At 48.9% G+C, this 20,902-nt stretch overlaps 1 protein-coding gene across 1 annotated transcript in view; it reads right to left on the bottom strand.

The window, feature by feature from the left end:
- Ntsr1 (neurotensin receptor 1) overlaps window positions 1–20,474 on the bottom strand; it is a 46,577-nt gene extending 26,103 nt beyond the window's left edge. Inside the window, exon 1 of the mRNA XM_006976055.4 lies at window positions 19,314–20,474. Coding sequence (XP_006976117.2) covers window positions 19,314–20,030 — 717 coding nt within the window. The 5' untranslated portion in view covers window positions 20,031–20,474. The remainder of the gene's footprint in view (window positions 1–19,313) is intronic.
- Window positions 20,475–20,902: the final 428 nt, after the last annotated feature.

The raw sequence follows: 20,902 nt of genomic DNA, 5'->3' as shown, positions 1-20,902 counted from the left end.
TCTCAGATCCCCTTTCTTATATAGGCTTAGAGGTATTTATATTAACATTATAGACTCCTAACATTTTACCTAATCACTTCTAGGAATGTAGTTTGAGCACATAAATTCCCTTTTTCTGATATATTAACCGATTTTAGCTCTTAGTTGACCTCCTCCCTTAACCACTGCCCTTTTGGGTGGTAGAAGAAAGCCTGGTGGTCACTGCATGAGGAAAACTCTTACCTGCCTTTATGACCCTGTAAGAATTCAAACCTGGTGATCTTGCCTTAATCAGAGCATTGCTATTGCATGGGTATATAACTGTAAACCTCAGAGACTTGGGGGACTAGATTGGAGGAGAACAAGAAGGATGAGATGGGAGATGAGGAAGAGCCAGAGGGGGAAGAACTAGGTGAGTAAGAACGAGATGAGAAAGACCAAGATGGGGCAGAACTAAGATGAAAGAATTAAGATAGCATTTAGAGGGAACAGCAGAAAGAGGTAGAAAGAATAAGGCAAGAAAGGAGCTAAGCAAAAGAGCAGAAAAGAAGCTGTGTAGAGAGAGAACTGACTCAGAAGAATAAAGTGTATGGACTAAAGAGATTCGTGTGCATAGATTTATTAGTGAACCCCTGAGATTAATCTGCCGCTGGTAGCGTCTCTTCTGGAACTCTGGGTGAAGGCTATCAAGGGTTCACTTGATTGCAGTCCACACAATCACATCAATAGATGCAAAGAAAGCTTTTTGACAAAATCCAAAACCCATTCATGACTGAACTCTTAGCAAGCTAGAAGTGGAGGTCTTCCTCAACATGGTGAATAACAAAAGCCCACAGATAATGTTACTGCTGGTGAGATTCCAACTCCACTAAGATGAGGAACAAGGTTTGCCCAGCACCATGCCAACTTAACCTTGTACAATAAACCTTAGCCAATAAGACCCAAGAAAAGGGGAAAAGAAGGCATGTGTATTGGGAAGAAAGAGAGAGCTTTGTGTGTAGATAGCTATCTATGTAGAAAATAGCAAAAACAGACATTCTTGGAACTAGTATGATTATAGGAAAGTAAGATAAAGGGTTAATAAACAAAATTCAATTGCTTTTTATATACCAACAATGAACAATTGAAATAAAAAATATAATACTGTGTCTGTTTTTAAATATTTGTTTAATATTTGTGTGTGTATGCATGTGTGCATGTCTGTCTGTCTGTCTCTCTCTCTGTCTCTTTCTGTCTCTCTCTCTCTCTCTCTCTGTGTAGGCCAGAAGAGGCAAGATCTCATGGACCTGGAATTACAGACAGTTGTGAGCTATCCAATGTGGGTTCTGGAAACTAAACTTGGGTCCTCTGCCAAAGCAGTATAAACTCTTAAACACTGAGCCATTTGCCCAGCTTCATAATACTATATTTTTGTACTAAATAATTAATGCAAAAACTTTAAAAATAAAATACTATTTATAATAACACAATAAGTGAGATATGGACTGGGCATAGGTCGTGGCAGAGCACTTGCTTTGCTATCCTGAGCATCACCAGCCTGCTCCAAATAAAAACTTGGCTTAATTTTTAAAAAGATGAAGGGATTGAAGTGATGGCTCAGTGGTTAAGAGTGCCTGCTGCTCTTGAAGAGGACTTGAGAAGTTCAGTTCTCACCACCTATCATGACACCAGCTCCAGGGGACCCTACATTCTCTTCTCACCTCTGAAGATCTATGGACACTCGGCATACACTCGTATTGACACCACCAAGTCCAAGACTGCCAACAAAACTACATAGTCAATATGGTGTGGTCAGTGAAGCCAAGAGAGCCTGGAAACTGACCCACACAGGACCTTGGCTCTCTGGCCAAGGCAGTATGTAGAGGGCAGGTCACCCCTGGACAACCATCTGTGAAAGGACAGGATCTACACCTTCCAAAAACTAATCAAAATTGATCACAGATCTAATATAAAGTTCAGGAAAATAAAGCAGGAGAAAAGTTGACTAGCCCTGTGTTTAGTAATGAATATTTATTAAGTTTTCTTAAGACAGGGTCTCATGTAGCTTCCTATGACTCTGAGTTCACAATCCTTCTGCCTCTTCATCCCAAATGCTGGGATTACACTTGGAAATCACCACAACCAGCTGGATTTTTAAACAGAAGAATGTTCCATGAAAGAAAAACCAATAAATTGGGCCTTATTAAAATTAACAATGCTGTTAAAAGACAGCATGATATTGTAACACCTATAATATCAGCATCAGAAGCCTGAGGCAGGAGGATGGCAAGCAGGAGGCCAGCACTAGCTATATAAGACCTGTCTCCAAAAACCAAAATAAAGATTAAGTAAGAAGAAACCTGGAAAGCAGTATTTGCAAAAGGCACATATGATAGGCTGATCAAAAATATACAAAACTCTTAAAAATAAATAAGAAAGCACACACACAAAAAGGGGCAGAAGTCTAATCAGGAACCTCAAGTAAGAAAACCCACATGGACAAAAATTTGTGTCATGTGGTGCTGTGTGCCACACCTTACAGGACTCAAGGCCTTGATTATCAGCTCAACTCCACTGGGTTTGAACACTGGAGAGACACATCTGTGGTCAAGTCTGTGAGTGCTTCTAGAGAGGTTTAACGAAGCAAAGAAATGTGGAGGGTACTTCTCAGGGTCTAGAGTGCTGGGCTGAATAAAAGAGGGGAAAAAAGAAGCAGTCTGAGTATCAGCAGATAAACTTTCTCCTTCTTGACTGCCATACAATGTCACCAGCTGCCTTACATTCCTGCCACCGAATCTACAGCAGTGGCTCTCACTGCTGTGCCTCCCTCATTGCTGTGCCTCCCTCACCGTGATGAGCCAGACCCTCAAACTGTAAACAAAATAAACCCTTCCTCCATTAAATTGCTTTTGGCTGCCAGGCGGTGGTGGTGGTGCACGCCTTTAATCCCAGCACTCAGGAGGCAGACGCAGGCGGATCTCTGTGAGTTCGAGGCCAGACTGGTCTCCAAAGCGAGTTCCAGGAAAGGTGCAAAGCTACACAGAGAAACCCTGTCTCTAAAAACAAACAAACAAACAAACAAATAAAAATTGCTTTTGGTTAGGAATTTGGTCACAGCAATGGGAAAAAGTAACACAGCAATGGAATAAAACAGGAACGTCCTAAAACAAGCCCCAAATCCCGATGAAGAGCACCTGGAATGTTCATCATTGCTGGGGGAAGGCGAAAGAGCGCAGCTGCTGTGGGAGACGGGTCAGTGTCTCGTACAACTAACGTATTCATAACGTAAGGTTCCATGATTGCATTCTTCGGTTTTTTACCCAAAGGAGCTGAAAGCTTATATTCACACAAAAAACCTGCACAGATATGCTGGTAGAAGCTTTAGTCATAATTGCAACTGAGATGTTCTTCATTAACGGAACAATAATGACATCTAATTCAGAGATACAAAGAAATGAGCTTCCAAGCCAGGAAAAGACTTGAAGGAGCCTTGAATGAATATTAGCAAAGGAAAGAGGCTGGCCTGAAAGAGTGACTTGACTCCAGCTGTAGGACCTTCTGGAAAAGGAAATAAGGAGTTGGCTTAAAAAAATAAAATAAGAAAGGTTGGCCAGAGCTGGGGTGGGGATGGTGAACAGATGGAGCGCAGAGCACTGGGGGGCAGCATAGCTGTTATCCTTGATGGGATACCATGCCTCTATCCAGAGCCACTGACTGTGAAGCACCAAGGAGGAGTCCTTATGCTCTGTCAGTTCTTACTAATTTGTCAACACTTGTAAATTGTGACAATGTACCTCACAATGCAAAATCTTTTCAACAGAGGAAACTAACAGGTGTGTGTGTGTATGGGGTAGGGGTGGGGGGGGCATAATGAGACATTGTCTCAAACAAATTACAGAACTGCCCTAAAAAGTGTCCATTAACAGTTGTAGCTCCTAAGGCTGGAGAGACGCTCAGCTCAGTGGTTACGAGCACCGGCTGCTTTTCCAGAGGACCTGGTTCTGTTCCTGGCACCCATAGTGTCTTACAATCATCTGTAACTGCAGTTCCCAGGGATCTAACACCCTTTTCAGACCTCCTCAGGCACACATGCATGTCGTGTACTGACATAAATGCACCCAAACACCTACACATAAAATAATTTTTAAAAGGTTGTAACTCCCAACCCCTTAATTTCCCACCTGAGCTCTTTTGTATCCTTCCAGCAGTGATAAGCATTCCAATTGTTCTCTGACCTTGTGAGTATTATGTGCCAGGATTTGGTTTGTTGGGTTGTTTGGTTGCTGCTTTGCAGACATTTTAGGGACTGCGTGCATTTTACAAGGTCCCTGTTTTGTGAAACTTGCTTGTGGTCAGGCTCTTAGCTCAACTGAAGGTCCTTCCACCTGAGGCTGCCCTCAATACTGTGTGCTTCTGAGGTATCTCCCCTCAAGCAAAAGGAGCCCCTAGCTCCCTGTATTGCCCGCGTTTCATCTCTCCTCAAGGTCTGGACACCTCAGTTCCTGTGTCTCATTTTGGTCTCTTTCCCAGCCTTCCTCATTGGAACCAGCTGCTTCAGAAATGGCAGTCCCTTCAGGGCCACAGCAGAAAGGCTGGTCACTGTGACCAGATGACAGGCCAGGGAAGGGACAGTTAAACTGTGTGTGTATTTAGGAACAACAGGCACCTCAGAGTGGACTTCCTCCTGGGTCTGGACAAGGCCCTGACATTCACCTCTCACTTTTGTGTATGTCTCTCTCTGGATCTGGTTAGAAGACGTGGGGTGGGCCAAGGAGGTCTTGGAGGGGGTCCTCTACTAACTGGGCAGCTATGATTGCTTCAAAATAAATCCACCTGACTGTCTCAGTGTCTCCTAAAGACCCTTTGCCCTGAGTAAGGACCCACTGAAGGCTGGTTCTGGGTGCAGGTGGCATGTGGCCATGCTGACCAGGGGACCTGGTAGATTCAAACTCCACTTCAACTGCCCCCAGATCTGCTTGGTAGAACCCCAACTCCCTGGGACCAGCCCCCTCCACAGCACAGCGTTCCTTTTACCCTTTCTTCCTCTTTTTGAGCAAGACTCAGAGGCTTGCTCAGGTTGAGCATGTGCTGTCTTCTACAAAGCACGTGACCAGGGCTTGTGGCAGCAGCTCTGAATGGACAGGCAATGAGACCACCACAGGGATAGAGAGACGGCTCAGAGCTTTAGAGCACTAGCTGCTCTCCCAGAGGTCCTGAGGTCAATTCCCAGCAACCATGTAGTAGCTCACAACTATCTGAAATGAGATTTGGCACCCTCTTCTGGCATGCAGGCAGAATACTGTATACATAATAAAAAAAATCTTTAAAAAAAAAAAAAAAAAAAAGAGACCACCACAGTTTATTTGCACCAAAAATCCATAGTTCTGAGGAAGGGATACCAAGGGATGAGCTCTCTCCATTTTTTAAAACAGAAGAATTCTTGGGACCAAGGCCGGTGTATGTAGAGATGAGGCTTTGCTCACTCACATGGTGGGCTTTCTGTTTGTCCATCTGATAGAATGGATTCAGGCTGTGAGTACATTAAACACGCGACAGGGGAGGAGGGAAGCCTGGGGTCCTTCTGAGAAGGCAGGGGCCAATGTGCATCTGGGGAAGGGAAGGTATATAAAGCTGGAGCTGCTCAAACCCTCATCAGTACCCTTAAAACACTTGCTTCCTTGCCTTCAGAGCAGACTCCTATGTCCTCCCAAAACTCTTCCTGCTCTCCAGCACCCCTCAGTTGATGTAGCCCTTCATCCTCGTAGGAACCTTAGGATGGGTGTACAGAGGCAGCCAAGGAGGGGAACATGCATGGTCACTGAAATGCTGAGATTGGAGACTCAGGTACTGCTCAGTAGCTTCACAAGGAGCTGCGCTGGCATTTAGACCCATCTGCTGGCTGGGCCTTGTCTCTGAGGAAGGAGGCCCATAGTTCCAGGGAGCACTCTGTTTATTTCCAGCATTCACTCCACGCTGAACCCTAATACTTGAACCTACTTGTTCCCTAAGGAATCCAGTTTCCTGACCGACTAGGAGGACAGACACATGTACCACTGTGATCTGTGTTCCACAGTCCCAGTGCTGATGGGCCACACCCAAAGCTGGGCAAGCACAGCCCGGCCTAGAAGTATCTTACAGGGTCTGTCCCATACGCAAAAAAGGCAGCAGGGAGCTGGCCTTGTCCTTGTCTTCACACTGTTTGTGAAGAGTGGCCCTGCCTGGCTGACAAACAGCAAGGTCATGAGGAGACTGGGGTCTTCTGGGGGGAGCAGGCCTGCAGGGGCCCCGATGGCAGGCTTCCTGGGTAAATTGCAGGTAGACAGCTAGCATGGGGTCCATTGCCCAGGGAGAGCAGAGCCGGGTCCCGTGGGCGCCTCCCCAGGTTCTTTCTTAAGTAGTCTGTCCTCCTTGCTTTCAACTCTGACAGGACCCTTGTTAAGGCAGGAGGACTGAATCCGAGCATCACTTACTGGTAGCTCCCTCAACAGGAACCTGCCCTTCAAGCTCCTTAGAACCCAAGGCTCCAAGGCAAGCCTCCAGGTAGCTTTATTTCCTCCACTTCCTGTGCTCAGATTTTGTTTTGTTTTGATTTTTGAGACTTGCTAGGTAGCCCAGTGCTTGAGTTTTGGCTGTCTGCAAGGCAACCCTGCTGACAAGTTTGGCCAGCTTCAGAAGGCCCCCAGGATGCCCATTTGTTTTGTGAATTAGTTACAAAGGTCAAGGAAGAATGCCATCAGAACTCAGTGGGAGGCTGTGGGAAGGGCTGAAATGTGTTCCAGTGTCAATCACAGCCACTCACCCTCTGCTGGGTAATGCTGCAATGGTCAGGTCCTAGGCCAGAGTGCAATTGGGCAGGCCTATTTTAGCTACTCAGAACACATTGCTGCAGCCTTGTCCCACAACAGGAACAGGACAGTGAGTCTCTTGAGGAGCCACAAGGCCCAGGAGGCAAGTGGAACTTGATTTGTGGGTAAAAGGAAGAGCCTCCAGCCTCCTGATCAGGACCAGTTGCTCTGCCACATCCTCCTAGGGCCTGGCCCTCTAGCCTGTGCCTGAGGATACCCTGAAGCTGAGCAGCCCAACCTGAGGTGATGCTTACGGTAGGAACTGAGCCTAGTAATGTTCAGCACTGCTGGCCCTCAGTACCCCCATAGTGGCACCTTCATGGACCTGGGCCCTAGCAGGGATTCTCTGGAACATGCTTCACGTCACAAGACAGCAGTAGCCAATAGGTAAGACTCAAGCCCTGGGTCTGGGGCAGTGACCCCCCACTGTGCTGTCGCCAGATCAGTGTGCTCCTGAATTTGCTATACTACGGGACAGGATTCTGCTGGAATCAGCAAGCACATTCCCCTTAGCAACTAGAAAAGTCTGTGACCAGGCAGGTGGGGGCAGCTGGTCAAGTTGAGGGGAGTCCTTTCCACAGTGTGGGTAAATGATGGAATCCAGAGGCAGCTGTGGGGAGTTAATACATACAGCATTTGGGGAAGAGGCAGCCAGTGGAGGAGCTGGCCTGCCTTGTCCTGGGAACCTCGCTGGCACACATCTAGGAATCCAGCAAGAGTAACGTCTCAGCATGGAGTGGGACGGAGCAGAAGATACAGGGGCTGTTCAGCCCTGAGGTCGCCCTGAAGGCAGAGGCTTTGCATGAGACAGGATCGCACCCTGACCTACCTGTGTCCCACCTTGCCCTGGCTCGAGACCTCACCTCCTGACCTTAGGAAACATCTTCAACAACTGTGGACTGGGCTGGGCATTTCTGAGGCTGCATTCAGATCCTTCTGGTTTGTTTTTATCTTCCCGTTATCAAAGTTCCCAGTGTACTGGTTAGGCATAGCTCAAGGAACAGCATTGGCTGTGCCCTGGACCAGAAAGACCAGACCTTGGATCCAGTCTCTGGCCTCTTTTTAAGGTATACTGAGATAACACGATGGTGGCAGTGTGTGTGTGTGTGTGTGTGTGTGTGTTCAACCTCTCAACCTCTGAATAAATACAGCCTTATTTGGGAAAAGTGTTTCTGCAAAATATAAAATCAGATTTAGATGCAATTGTCCTGGTTCAAAGTGGGTCCAAAATCCCATGACAAATGTTGCTAGAGGGCAGATATACAGATGGAATAAAGACCAGTGAGACCGAAGGGCTGTGGCCATGAGTGAAGGACACTTGAGTCCATCATGGCTGGAAGAAGAGGAGGGGGCCTCCTGAGCCCCTAGAGGAAACATGGCCTTGAGACACACCTCTGGTTTCTGTGGTCATAAGAGAATATGTTTGCATAATTGTGAGTCAGTGGTGTCAGGCCCTGGGTTACGGTGGCCACAGATCTCAGGCACGCTCTCAAACTTGTTTGAGGTTAGTGCAGTTAAAAGCACGAGCATCCAGCCCTGATGGTTTTCTTTAGAGGCTCTGTGAGCACCGCCTGGCTGATCTGCCACAAACACAGGTATTTTTAATACATTAGACGGCTCCTTTTAAACAAGCTGTCAGGAAAATTAATTGCAGGAAGTTTAACAGGCGCTAACATGCCTAAGAGCCCTGCAATTACCGGCTTCCAGTCTGCAGGCACATTTGACAGCCTGGGGGCCCTAGGGGTGTCTGGCTGCTCCAGAAATGTTTTCTTCTGCTGGGGGTGCCTGACCTGACCCCAGATTACTGCTCCAGCATCTGAGTGGATTCTGGAGTCTCTAAGGTGCAGAGCGCCCGATGAACCTCCTCTACTTGGGTCAGAGCTGCAGGGTTCCAAGTCAGGATCGGGTACACGGCACACCACCAACTTCATCTTCTGGAATTCAGTTCAGCCCTCGTGGGGAAAGTCCTGTGGGAGTACAGTCCATCTCAGCAAAATGGATGCTGAGGCTAGGCAAAACCTGGGGTCTCAAACTTGTGTGAGGTCTATAGGGACAGAGGAGACTTCCTGGTCATTCTGTCCCTGTCCCCAAAAGCACAGCTGGTGCAGAAACCGTGCTGGGCCCCTGTGTCAGGCTTCTTCCCCCAGTTTTTCCCTTGTCCTTCTAAGCAACACTGGTGTCTTATGCCTGACCTGCTGTCATAGGAAGACCCCTCTGGGGACCAGGCAGGAGTTGAGAGACCTTCAAAGCTGGCCTCATATTCATACAAATGCCTTTCCTGAGTGTGGTTCTGGACTCAGAATCATCAGTAGAACAGGAAATACAGAGGCAGTGTCAGGGGCTCTGGGCTTGAATGCAGTCAAGACAGGGGAGCTTCAGGTGGCTGAGTCTGAAGGTCCGGCCTACCTTGTTTTTTATGTCTTCAAAGGTTCTTGGCAGAGGCCAGCGGCTGCAGGCCTGCCATGAGCTGGGTGCAGGGTCCTGGAGGTGGGTCGCAGAGGGCTATGAGCTGGGTGGGGTGACCCCTCCTCGTCCCTAGGCAATAAACCTGACTCTGGACAGTTGCTTCCTACTGTGCACATCCTGCCTACAGCAGACAGGTTCATAAACAAGCTAGTCCCACCTGGATCCAGACCAACTCTAAGGCCTGGACGTCTGGCGCTCAGCTTCCCGAATGACACGACCCAGATGTGCTTTGCACCACTCTGCTTGACCCTCAGGAGCTGGGGATTGTGTGGTTTTACTGAACTCTTGGAAATTATGCGCTGGACCAACGGCTGGCTGTGAGTGTTTACATCTTAACAATTCCCAGGGAGAGATTATTTCCAAACAGCTCCTGAGTTCTCTGAACCTCTCAGAGGGGCTGAAAGTGTGGCATCTTTAAAGAGAAGCACCGATTTTGAGTTACAAGAAAACAAAGCTCTCCCAAGAATGCTCTTAACCTTTAAATACACCAAAGGAGAGTTACTGGAATTTACAATAAATTCACCTTTTCACAGACAACTGGCTAAACGTGTTGAAATCCAAACAATTCTGCTCTTTTCATAAGCCTAGTGTAAGACTTGCTGAACGTTTGTAACTACCTTCCTTTGTTATGTCCTCTTTACAACATCGTTGTAATAATTCCTTCAAGCCAAAGTTTTGCATCTTAGCTGCCTGGGATATTTGTGGATGTAGGCAATGTTTAAAGTCAGGAGAAAGCTTTCACTTGCGATACTAGACAAACTCGGCTGCTATAAACAGCCGTAAACCATCCCCGGGTGCCTAAGGCCCTGTGTTCTGACAGGCTGTGCACTTCTCCCAGCACCAGAGCGCTTTACCAGTGCTCTCTGGGGATGTTTTTGTGATGGAGTCTTTGGGAGCTGGAGTCTTTGTTAGGACAGCTCCTTAAGCTGGTGAGGCCAAGTTCAGGGACTGGGCTGTGAATCCACACAAGGCTTCTCTGTGGGTTCTGTGCTGGTAGGGCTAGGTGCAGACAGAACATGGAAGGCCTGGAGGGCAAAGCCAGAGGAGAGGGGCTGTTCCCATACTGATCTTCCAGCAGAGGATCACCTACACCTTACCCTAACAGGTTGAAGCAAACGCCCATCGTGTGTGTGTGTGTGTGTGTGTGTGTGTGTGTGTGTGTGTGTGTGTGTGTGTGTTGTCCTCTTCCACTCAGCACAGCATCAAATACAGCCTGAGCAATCTGAGGATGCTCTACCAGCCATGGAGTCCCTTGCTTGAGCAGAAATCAGATCCTTTAAAGGAATGCAACAGAATCCAGAGCCTTATAATGTGTCATCTGCAGTGTTTATTATCAATTAAACGACTATCAAATATGTAAAGAAATAGGAAGAGGTGGCCCACTGACAAGAAGAAGTCACACGGCACAGACCACAGGTAGACCAGTGATAAGTGGGAAGCATCTGTGTGACTCACCACAGTTCAGTGTTTACCAGATTCTGATAGATTGAGGATGTGCAGGGATGGCCCTAGTAGGGTGTTCACCTCTGCACCATAAGGGTGACTCTGGAAAGCCAGCAGAGATGAGATGAAAGACTCTGGCTTCCTCAACAGAGGATGGAGAAAAGGAGCCCTAGAAACTGAGGATCATGGGAAGAAATCTGAGAAGAGATAGAAAGGGACCCACTGAAGCTGTGTCTGACCCAACATGAGTCCTGAGATTGCCCTTGAATGGCATAGGCATGTAACTCTCAGTAAAGGGCTTGAGACCTGAGCCACAGCCATGAACCAAGACTAGGGTGAGTGTTCAGGTGTCTAAGGACTTAGTAGTGGTACTGATGTTGGCACTACCACCAACAGATGGTACAACCAAAGGCGTAACTCTCACTGGACAGCCTGCCCACCTCAAGAAAAACACCAGCATTCTCCAGGGGTTAACATAACCCAAAATACCATAACAAAGTTTAAAATGCTCAGGAAACAATCCAAAGTTACCACTGAAAGATCCAGGAATACGACTCACTCCTAAGGAAAAGACAATCATTAGATCCATCCATGGGATTGTTACAGTCACAATGACAGCCCATTAAGAAAAACAAAAACAAAAACAAAAAAACTCTTTCTGGCCTGGGTGAAGACCTAACATTCACCTGGGTCTGCTCAATTATCTAAGGAAGGTGGGCTCACCTTAAACTATGCTAAGGAGATGGGGGAAATAATTTTCCCTTTAAGGGGATACTGTACTTCCTGCTTCCAGAATTCCTCGGTGTAGTCCCTCTGAGTCACCATGAGGTCCAGCCGAATCATCTCACTTTTCTGAAGCCTGAATCTAAAAGGCACCCCCTCACCTCTGCCTTTTCTGTCTCTTTCTGATGCTGGCCAGAAGCTATGTATGTTTTCTGACATTTTGGGTTCCTTTGCTCTTTCTCTAAAGCCCCCACCCCACCCCCACGTTCTGTGGCCATGTGTCTGTCGTGTGTCTGACTCCCACGGCAGCTTAAACGGCTTTTTTTCTTCCATTCTTCTTCAGGCAGCTGCTGAGATTTATATCACACCTGCCCTGAGAGTTTTTCCTTTTAAACTTTAATAAAATCATCCTTGAGCTTCTGTTTGAATCCATTCTTAAATTCTTTTGTTAGTGAGACTAAGAATCCGAAGAGAGGGTCTCGATGTCTCCTGTATCACCCAGTGACCACAGAGGGACATAAAAGTTCCAGGAACAGGATGGCCCAAAGGAAGGAAGATCAAGGCTTTAGCAGGCACTGGGGCATGCATGGTGTATCCCGACGCTTGGGAAGGTGAGGCAGGAGGATATACATTCGAGCATGGCCTGGGCCATACATGCAATAAGATCTTACGTGAAGACAAAAACAAAACAAAGCAAGCATGTGTTCATGTGCCTTAAGGTGCGGAACTCTCTGAAATGAATGGGAAGATAAGGGCTCATAAAAGAGAAAGACTGTATTACAAGACCAACTAAAACCTTAGAGGTAAATTAAACACCAGCAAAAAGCATTGGCAGTTACAGAATAATCTGCTGCTAACAGAACATTCTGCCTGTTTCATGAAACATCTACCAATGTTGACTATTATCCTGGATATAAAACAATCTCCAACAAACAAAATTTATATCATATGAGCATATTCTCCTAAAACAATAGGATAGAGTTGTATGTGGATACAGTACACTGGCATCTGGGAAGACGTCAGAGCATCTAGAAGTAAAAACACTTCTAAACAACCTGGAGGTCAAAAGGGAGTCTTAACAAAAACAAGAAAATATTTGAACGAGAAAGTCTCAAAACAATAACAACAACAACAACAAAAACCAAACCCAATGCTCGAGATGCTACTAAAGCAATACTTCAGAGGAATTTTGTAGCATTAGTTGTTTATACATGAAGTAATGAAGTTCGTGCTGCGATGTAATGGCACATGCCCTTATTCCCAGCACTGGGGAGGCAGAGGCAGGTGGACCTCTGAATTCAAGGCCAGCCTGATCTACAGAGTGAATTCCAGGACAAACAGGGCTACACAGAGAAACCCTGACTCAAAAAAACCCACCACCACCACCATATATAATGGAGTTCTTAAGCCACCAATCTAAGTTATTACCATAGAAGTCTAGACTGATAAACGGGGTGTGGAGGCTTACACTGTAACCCGGGTTAAGGCAGGAGGATTGCTGCAAGTGTGAGGTCAGCCTGGGCTACGGAGTGAGACCCTATTTCAGAAAAACAAAACCAGAAAAGCAGTCCATCAGTCCAGGGAAAGAAGAACAAATTAAACTCAAAGGAGTCAGACTTAAGAAATGAAAAAGATTAATATAAATTAACTTGGAGACACAACAGGGAAACCAGAAGTTGTTCTGTGTATGAGTGTTTGCCTCAATGTGCGCCTGCCTGTGCACCACTTCCTCACGATGCATATAGCGCCTAAGGTGTCCAGAGGCCATGCCAGATCCCCTAGGACTGAGTTACAGGTAGTTGTGAGCTGCTATGTGGGTGCTGGGAATTGAACCTCAGAACTCTGGACTAGCTGCCAGTGCTCTTAACCACTGAGCCATTTCTCTAGCCTTGGAAGTTGATTTTTTTTCTTTAAAAAATTTTATTTTCATTGGTGTTTTGCTTGCATGTATGTCTGTGTGAAGGTGTCAGATCCCCTGGAACTGGAGCTACAGATAGTTGTGAGCTGCCATGTGGGTGAGAGAGAGGAAGAAGAGGAGGAGGAGGAAGTAGAGGAAGAGAAAAGGGAAAGAGAGAGGGAGGGAGAGATTGATTATGGGTCTGGCGTCAGGCCTTCGTTTGTTCCCTCCCAGCCCGGCCTAAGCTTCTCTTCTGGAATAATGGAATAAGGCAGCTGCTTCCTCACTACTCTTACTGTCCCAACATTGCTTCCTGAAAGGCAGAAAGACAGATCTGTACCCTTAAAACATTACGCCTCCATTCTGTTCTGCTGGGAAGCTTGCTGCTGCTCATTTCCTGGAGTAAAAGCCACAGCATCATCTGTCCATTAATGCTCATGGCTCCAGCCACCCCAGCTTCCTCCCAATTCCTCAGGCACACACAGCACACATCTGTCAGAGACCCTTTGTGCTTGTCCTTCCCTCTTCCCTGACACTCCACATCACTTCCTGGCAGCCTACAAGAGGTCTTCTTTGACCTACTAAGCTGTGCTCCCCATCTTAACTCCTCCACATTCTCAGAGCAGGATTCCTCAGAATGAGCTGCTGGAGAAACCTGGTCCTGGATTCTGCCTCAGACAGCAAGTATCTCTCAAAGGAGGTAAATAGATGCTGGCCAGCTGGCTGTGTTCCCTGACCTAGTGTCGTGTGAACGGTGTGGGGTGTCAAAGATGGATGACAGAACTGCTCTCAGGCTCTGGTAAAGACAGCATCCTAGGAGTAATAGTGTCTGTGTTCTACAAAGAGGCCTTGCCTGCCTATGAATCTGCTGTATCTTTGTTGTTCCGTGAAGTGGAGGGAATCCTGCACGTTGTGAATTGAGAGCTATTCTCGTCCCTGGCAATTGCAAGTGTCTAATATGAACTAACTCATCCACCGTTGGCACGCGAGGAAACAAAGTGCCCAGGGTCCTGTAGCTGTTCATCTATAGAGTGGAGATTTGAACCCAGCTCCAGACTGCTGCTCTGGGGTGTCCCCCAAACTGCTGGAGTATCTGCCAAGTCACTAATTGTATCTGGTTTGCCTTCCAAACCAGCCCTGGCACTAACGAAGTGGCCTCCAGAGGACACAGGTGTCCGGCTTAAGAAGGTAGAGGGTCCTTTCAACTTGGCCAAGCTAATCAAAGCCCTGTTCGACTTTGCATTCTGTGTCTATGATAAAACATTGACCGATAGCAGCTTAGTGCGCAAAGGCTTTAAGAATCTCTCCTTCCTGTAAACACAAACAGCTAGAAAATCATACAAGTTTGCGGAACAGACAGACCTCCAATCCTGGTGTATGGTCTGATATGATGGCAGTGTCCTCCATGTCAGGCTGGCCCTGGGGCCACACTGTTTGAATGTGATCATGGGAGCATCTCTGTCACATTATCAGACTTGATCAACCAGAGTCCCTGCCTCCCAGTACAATATATTGAGACTATGACATGAGGCTCAGAGAACAACTCCACTGTCCTTGGCACCCTGCAACAGGGTGGCAGGTGAAGGCCTCAAGGATGAACAGTCTTCAAGAAAATTATCCGTCTGAGGATAAGGCCTATGAGCCCAGCACTTGGATATTATAGGAACTACATGTATAGCCCCTGAGCTGAGCTGCTGTGGAGAAGGCTTTTTTTTTCCCTCCCTTCTCTTTGCTCATCTCCCAGAGACACTGACCCTTATCCCCAGCAGAAGCACCAACAGTCAGATGGATACATTGGACAAGTGCTCTTTCAGTCACCTGATTGACATGACTGTATGACCTTGCCCCTGTTGCTTTCTGAGAAGCAAGGTCCCAGTGTGGCCCCCACCTGGATTGCCTGCATGTCTCCATCCTTCATGTCCTGCATTGCTAGGCCAGGCCAGCAACCAGGAGAGATCACCCTGTTCTCAAGGTGAGGGTTACCTCCTCCTGGGAGACCATCTCAGTCTGCCTTGCTCCCCAGAGCCTTAGACCCTTCCCACGATGCTCAGTTACCGTCTATAGACTGAACACCAGATTTCATAAACCAAGTTCTACCCCACCCCACTCTAGTCCTCTCTGACCAGGTTTTCCTAGATAGCCCAGTCTTAGTCTCCTGAGAGCTGAGATTACAAATATGCACCACTATGTCCAGCAATATATAGCATGTTGTTGGGCTTTTAAAAGCTTTGACCAGGGGTTGGAGAGATGGCTCAGTGGTTAAGAATGCTTCCTACATCAGGCGGCTCACACCCCTGTAACTCTAGCTCCAGGGTACAACCACACACAATCTCACATACACATTAGTAAAATAGTTAATAATAATAATGATGATGATGATGATGATGATTATGATAATAATAAAACTTCAGTCATCAGGCTGGGCATGGTGGCACAAGCCTTTAATCCCAGCACTCGGGAGGCAGAGGCAGGTGGATCTCAGTGAGTTTAAGGACAGCTGGTCTACAGAGCAAGTTCCAGCAGAGTAACATAGCAAAACCCTGTCTCAAAAAACAAAACAAAAGAACCTTTAATCACCAGGATGGCAAGATTGCTCAGCTTGGTAAAAGTGCCCACTGCACCAGCCTGACCACTTGTGTGTGACTCCCGGGCCTCACAGTGGAAGGAGAGAGCCGACTCCTCAGAGTTATTTTCTGAACTCCACGTGCATATACCTCCACTTGAGTGTGTGCGAGCATACACACAGTAATTAAAAAACAACAACAAACTTTGATCATGAAACACTGCAAGTATATAAAAGAGACTAATACCCAATGCTCACTATTGCTTCCCCTACACACACCTGTGATCTTTTCCCAGGCTGTGTTTCTGTGAACTATTGGAACCAGTTTTCTTCTTTGTGGAGTCAACGTGCTTTTCATTTCCTAATCATCCCTGACCAGCCTGGGTGCTCCCCATGTCACCTTGCAATTGATCTGCTGTAGATTTTAGGTGGCAGCTGTAGGTACCACCTCTCCCTGTGTGGAGTGTAGCCTCTCCTGCTCCGGGGAGGGAGTATGCACTCTCTCCAGTGATGATGCTGCATCTAAAGTTGAGTCTGACTACAAAAGGAATACTTCCATTTTCACTGGAAAAGAGGCATTCAAGGATAACTGAGTGGTTGGAATTGGGGAGGATGGACACAGTCCATGGACTCACCTTTCCTCCCCATGTGTGCATATTCAGTACCTGTCCAGTACTTGGACATGTGGACAAGGACTTATATAAGCTATAGTCTGGGACACAAGCTTCAGGGTCAGCAACAGAGAACTACAAGACAGTTACAGAGCAGGTCAGAGCAGGGAGCAGGAGCAGGACAGTTATAGGTCAGAGCAGGAAGCTGGCCTGGGTGGCATCAGGGCCACACAGGGCTCAGGATTGGGCAGGGACATGTGACAGTCTTGGGGAACCCTTGGACACCATGAAGTCCCCAGCTCTTCCTCCTGTCACCGGTATAGAGGCAAGTCTCAAGCCTTTGGGAGAAGCTGGGTACCAGGCTTCACCTGCTGTTTTGCTCCTTCCACTGCTTGGCCAGCCCCGCCCCATCCTGCTACACCCCAAACACATGGCCTCCAAACAGTGACTGTTCTCAGTTGCTCAGAAGTTTTACCACCTAACTCTCAGCTCATTTTTGAATCATTCTGATTGACAAGTGCCTGAGATGGAATCCTTTAAGTGTGCAGAGTAGTCAGTCCTCACAGCAGGTGCTAAGGCAGGGAGATGTCCCTGTATGGAAAGAGGCCAATGGGTCAATACTTCCAAATATGGTCATCGGGATGGAGACATGGGATGGCTAGCCATGACTGGGGACTCAATAGAGCAGAAGCTATCCATTCAGATCTGTTTCAGGTACCCAGACATCCTGGTGAACACCACAAACCCCATAACCTCAGGAAACAAAACACATCTTCAGATGGTGGATAGTGGTGCAGGAGGGATGAGGGAGGAATGGTCTCATCAAGTACCCAGAAGAGCTTGCGTTCCCAGCCAGAGAGGCCTGGTCAACTGTTAATATCAGATGGATGAAGAACATGCTGTAATCAGTCACTCCAAGAATGAGGCTGAGTCTTCTGAGGAAAAATGGAAGCCCCTGTTCTCCAGGGGCTCATACGAAGGCAGCCAGCAGGCACTTAGTAAACTCTCAGCCAACACCATGACAGCTACAGAGGGGAGCCTGGCCTAGGGTAGGTGCTCAGCAAACATTACCGATGGACAATGACCAGGATGTTGTCAAACGGGCCCCGAAGCTGCCAAGCAATGACAAGTCCCATGCATCAGAGCTTTGGGAGGGAGGAGACACCCTGTCATATGGGGATCCAGTTCTGTGGCTCCAACGGGTTCTGCAGGAACCTCAGAAGATAAGATGAGTTGTGCTGGCCTCTTGCTGAGGCCCTACAGGTGGAGAGGCTGCTGTCCCCAGGCCCCCCTCCCACAAAATTGATTAAAGACAGGAGCTTGAAGGAAGAAACAAGCCTCAAAGGAAGTGAGAAGCCATGGCGATCACCCACTGCTCACCACACAAAGCACCCATTGAATTCGAACACCCACCAAATGTGCTTGTCTCAAGGCGCAGGATCTTGATCGAGAAGCTGAGCACTGGCTTATCCCTGCTAAGAGCGGCATCTCAGGAGGGGCCCCATACAGGGACACTTGTAGCACAAGTGTATTTCTGGCCCCATGGCCCACCTCAGAGTAGACCTGTTGAGTTAAATACTGCCCAGAGTCGGAATGCCGATTACAAGCCACCCAGCATTGCTAGTTTCTGGGTGGCACCTGAACATACCATGTGGCTTCTAAAGTGACCATGGAATCCTGCTGGGAGGCTGTGGGAGGCTCTCATGGTTTGGTGAGCAAAGTGACAGACACATGGGACAGCTGGCTTCCCTGGAGGCCTCTAACATGGCAGGAGCCCCTGTCCAGACTGTCTCATTCTCTGCCTTCTTTGCCCACCCTGAAGTGAAGGAGAACCCTCCCTGTACCTCCATGGTTGTCCAGGGTCTGGGGCCAAGAAATTATTCAAATCATAATTCTTTGCTTTTTTTCTTTTTTCTTGTTTTCCAGACAGGGTCTCACTATGTAGCCTAGGCTTGCCTCAAACTTGCAAGCCTCTGGACGTCGCACTACAATGCTTAAAGTGTTATTTCTGCTCCAGCTTCCCCTGCGGATGCCCTCCTCAATCTTACTTGCCTCACCACACCCAGACACCCCAGACTGCTCTGCAGACACATTACCAGTAGCAGCAACAAGGGCACTGCCTGGAAGTGCTTCGGCACCCTGGGGACCTGGGAACCCCTCTTCTAGCTCTCTCTTCAATGTTGTGACTGTTTCATTTCTCAGGTGGGTAAACTACAACTCGGCTAGGGACATGTCCAAGGTTAAAGCTCCAACTCCCAGGTTTGGGTCCAGAAGAGGCAACCAGAAGGCATTGGGGTGGGGGGTCGCCTGGGGATCAGACATTGTAACCTCTTGAAAGGCTGATGACAGCCTCCTCCCCTGAGAGTGCCGTCATATTGCAGTAGATGGAGGGAAGTCACTGCTGGGGCTCAAGCCCCCTTCAACAGGAGGGGAAGAAGTAGGGTGGGGCAGGCAGCTGCCAGTGAAAAGTTAAGGAAGAAGGGATGAGCTGCTGGAGGTGTTCTGCCCCTTCCCTGCCTCCTAGGAGCAGCCTTACTGAGCTCTGTCAGTGCCCAGGATGATGTCACTGGGCCTACTTTGAGACAAGGGAGAAGAAAGTGCTGCTGAGGTACGGTTCTTTCCACAAGGCAACACTGCTGTGTCTCCCCGGGTGGTGCCTTGACTCACTGGGGCCCCTAAGGTAACGCTGCTGAAAGTCTCTGTGTGGCTCCAATGGAAAGAAACAGTCAGACATCTGGGAACAGTGGCTACCCTGGTGCGCTCTCTAATGTGGCATAGCACACAATCCCCACTTAAGACACTCTTACCTGGATGACGACCTTGACTGTGGCCGTGTCCACAATGGGTGTGCACACCAAGCCACCAGGGTGCTGGCCATCAGCACTGCGGTTCTGTAGGCCCATGGTGAAGAGCATGGGCACAGCTAGCAACCCCGAGGCTAGCCATATGGCACTGATGAATTTCTTGGTGCGGCTGCGGGACATGAGGGTCTTGGCCTTGAAGGGATGGCAGATGGCCAAGTACCGCTCCACACTCAGGCTGGCCACATTGAGGGCTGTGGCATAGGTGCAGGCATCACGCAGGAAATAGTAGCCACGGCAGCCGGCATCCCCAAAGGCCCAGGGATGGTGCACCCAGATAAAGTTGTACAGCTCCACGGGCATGGCCAGCAGCAGGATGAGCAAGTCGGACAGTGCCAGGCTGCCCAGGTGGTAATGCACAGTGCTCTGCAAGCTCTGCAGAGACTTCTTCCGCGCTAGAGTGAAGGCTGTCACTGAGTTGCCCACAGTGCCCACCACGAAGAGCGCCAGGTATATGGTGGTCACCAGCACCTTGGAATAGATATCAGTGTTCACGTCCAGGTCGCTGTTAGGCGCTGCCGGGACAGATTCCGAGCTGTTGCCAGAGCCATTGCCCAAGCCGAGCGCCAAGAGCATCGCCTCCAGTCCTGATTGCGGCCAAGGGAAGGGCTGGGCGCCGGGTTCACCAGGGGCGCCCTGCGGCGCGGAGCTGTTGAGGCGCATGGTGGGCGCCGGGTGCGTGGCTTTGTCTTGCACCTCAGCGGGTGAAAGTTCCTCTGGGGCAGGTGAGGAGGTGCCCAGAGGGGAGAGTGCAGAAGCTAAGGGGGGCGTGCCGTCCAGCGGAGAAGCGCGCGATCCTGACTATCCTGGGAGCTCTGGGGCTCGCGACGTGCTGTCTCCGGAATCCACTCTCCTTTCTCCTCCAGAGTCTGGGATCTGCCTTTTGGCTCCGCTCTTCCTCGGTCCCAGACTGGGGCTGCTTCGACCTTCAGATTCTATGTGGTTGGTTCTCTGAATGCCTGGGTGGCAGCAATGTCCTCAGGACAGAGACCCTGCTGGCTTGTGCTTCGTCAGACGATCCTGTGGCGCAGAGCGGGCGGAGCGCACGCACGGCTGCTCAGCGTGCTCACCCTCGTTCGTTCTCCCTCTTCTGCTTCGAGCTCTCCCCGCACCCCGACTTCGCACACCTCCTGCTGCGCCGGAGCCTGCGGGGCTCCTCGCGCCTTCACTGAGCTGGCGGCTGCGCGCCGCGCCCTCAGTGGAGGAGGGAGTTGGAGAGGCAGAGAGGCGGCCCCAGCCACTGTCCCCTCCCCACCCTGGTACTGGCTGACGGTAGCCCCTGCTTGCTCCCGGGGACAGCCTGGGCTGGGACGAGCACCCCCAGAAAATCAGGATTCCTTATGGGTGCTGCAGAGTGAGGGGATATTGGATCTTTCCTTTCAGCCTCTCTGGGGCAGCACAGTCTTCTCTTCCCAACTTCTCCCACCCCCAAAAGAAAGCTACCCCATGTCGCCTCCAGCTCCCGCAGGGACACTGGGGGTATACTCAGGGAAGGCGGAGAAAGAGGCGGCACCCTCCTAGTATGGCAGGGCCTT

This window comes from Peromyscus maniculatus, chromosome 4, assembly GCF_049852395.1.
Source record: "Peromyscus maniculatus bairdii isolate BWxNUB_F1_BW_parent chromosome 4, HU_Pman_BW_mat_3.1, whole genome shotgun sequence".
NCBI classification, from domain to species: domain Eukaryota; kingdom Metazoa; phylum Chordata; class Mammalia; order Rodentia; family Cricetidae; genus Peromyscus; species Peromyscus maniculatus.
This window is presented reverse-complemented; position numbering and strand designations above follow the sequence as displayed.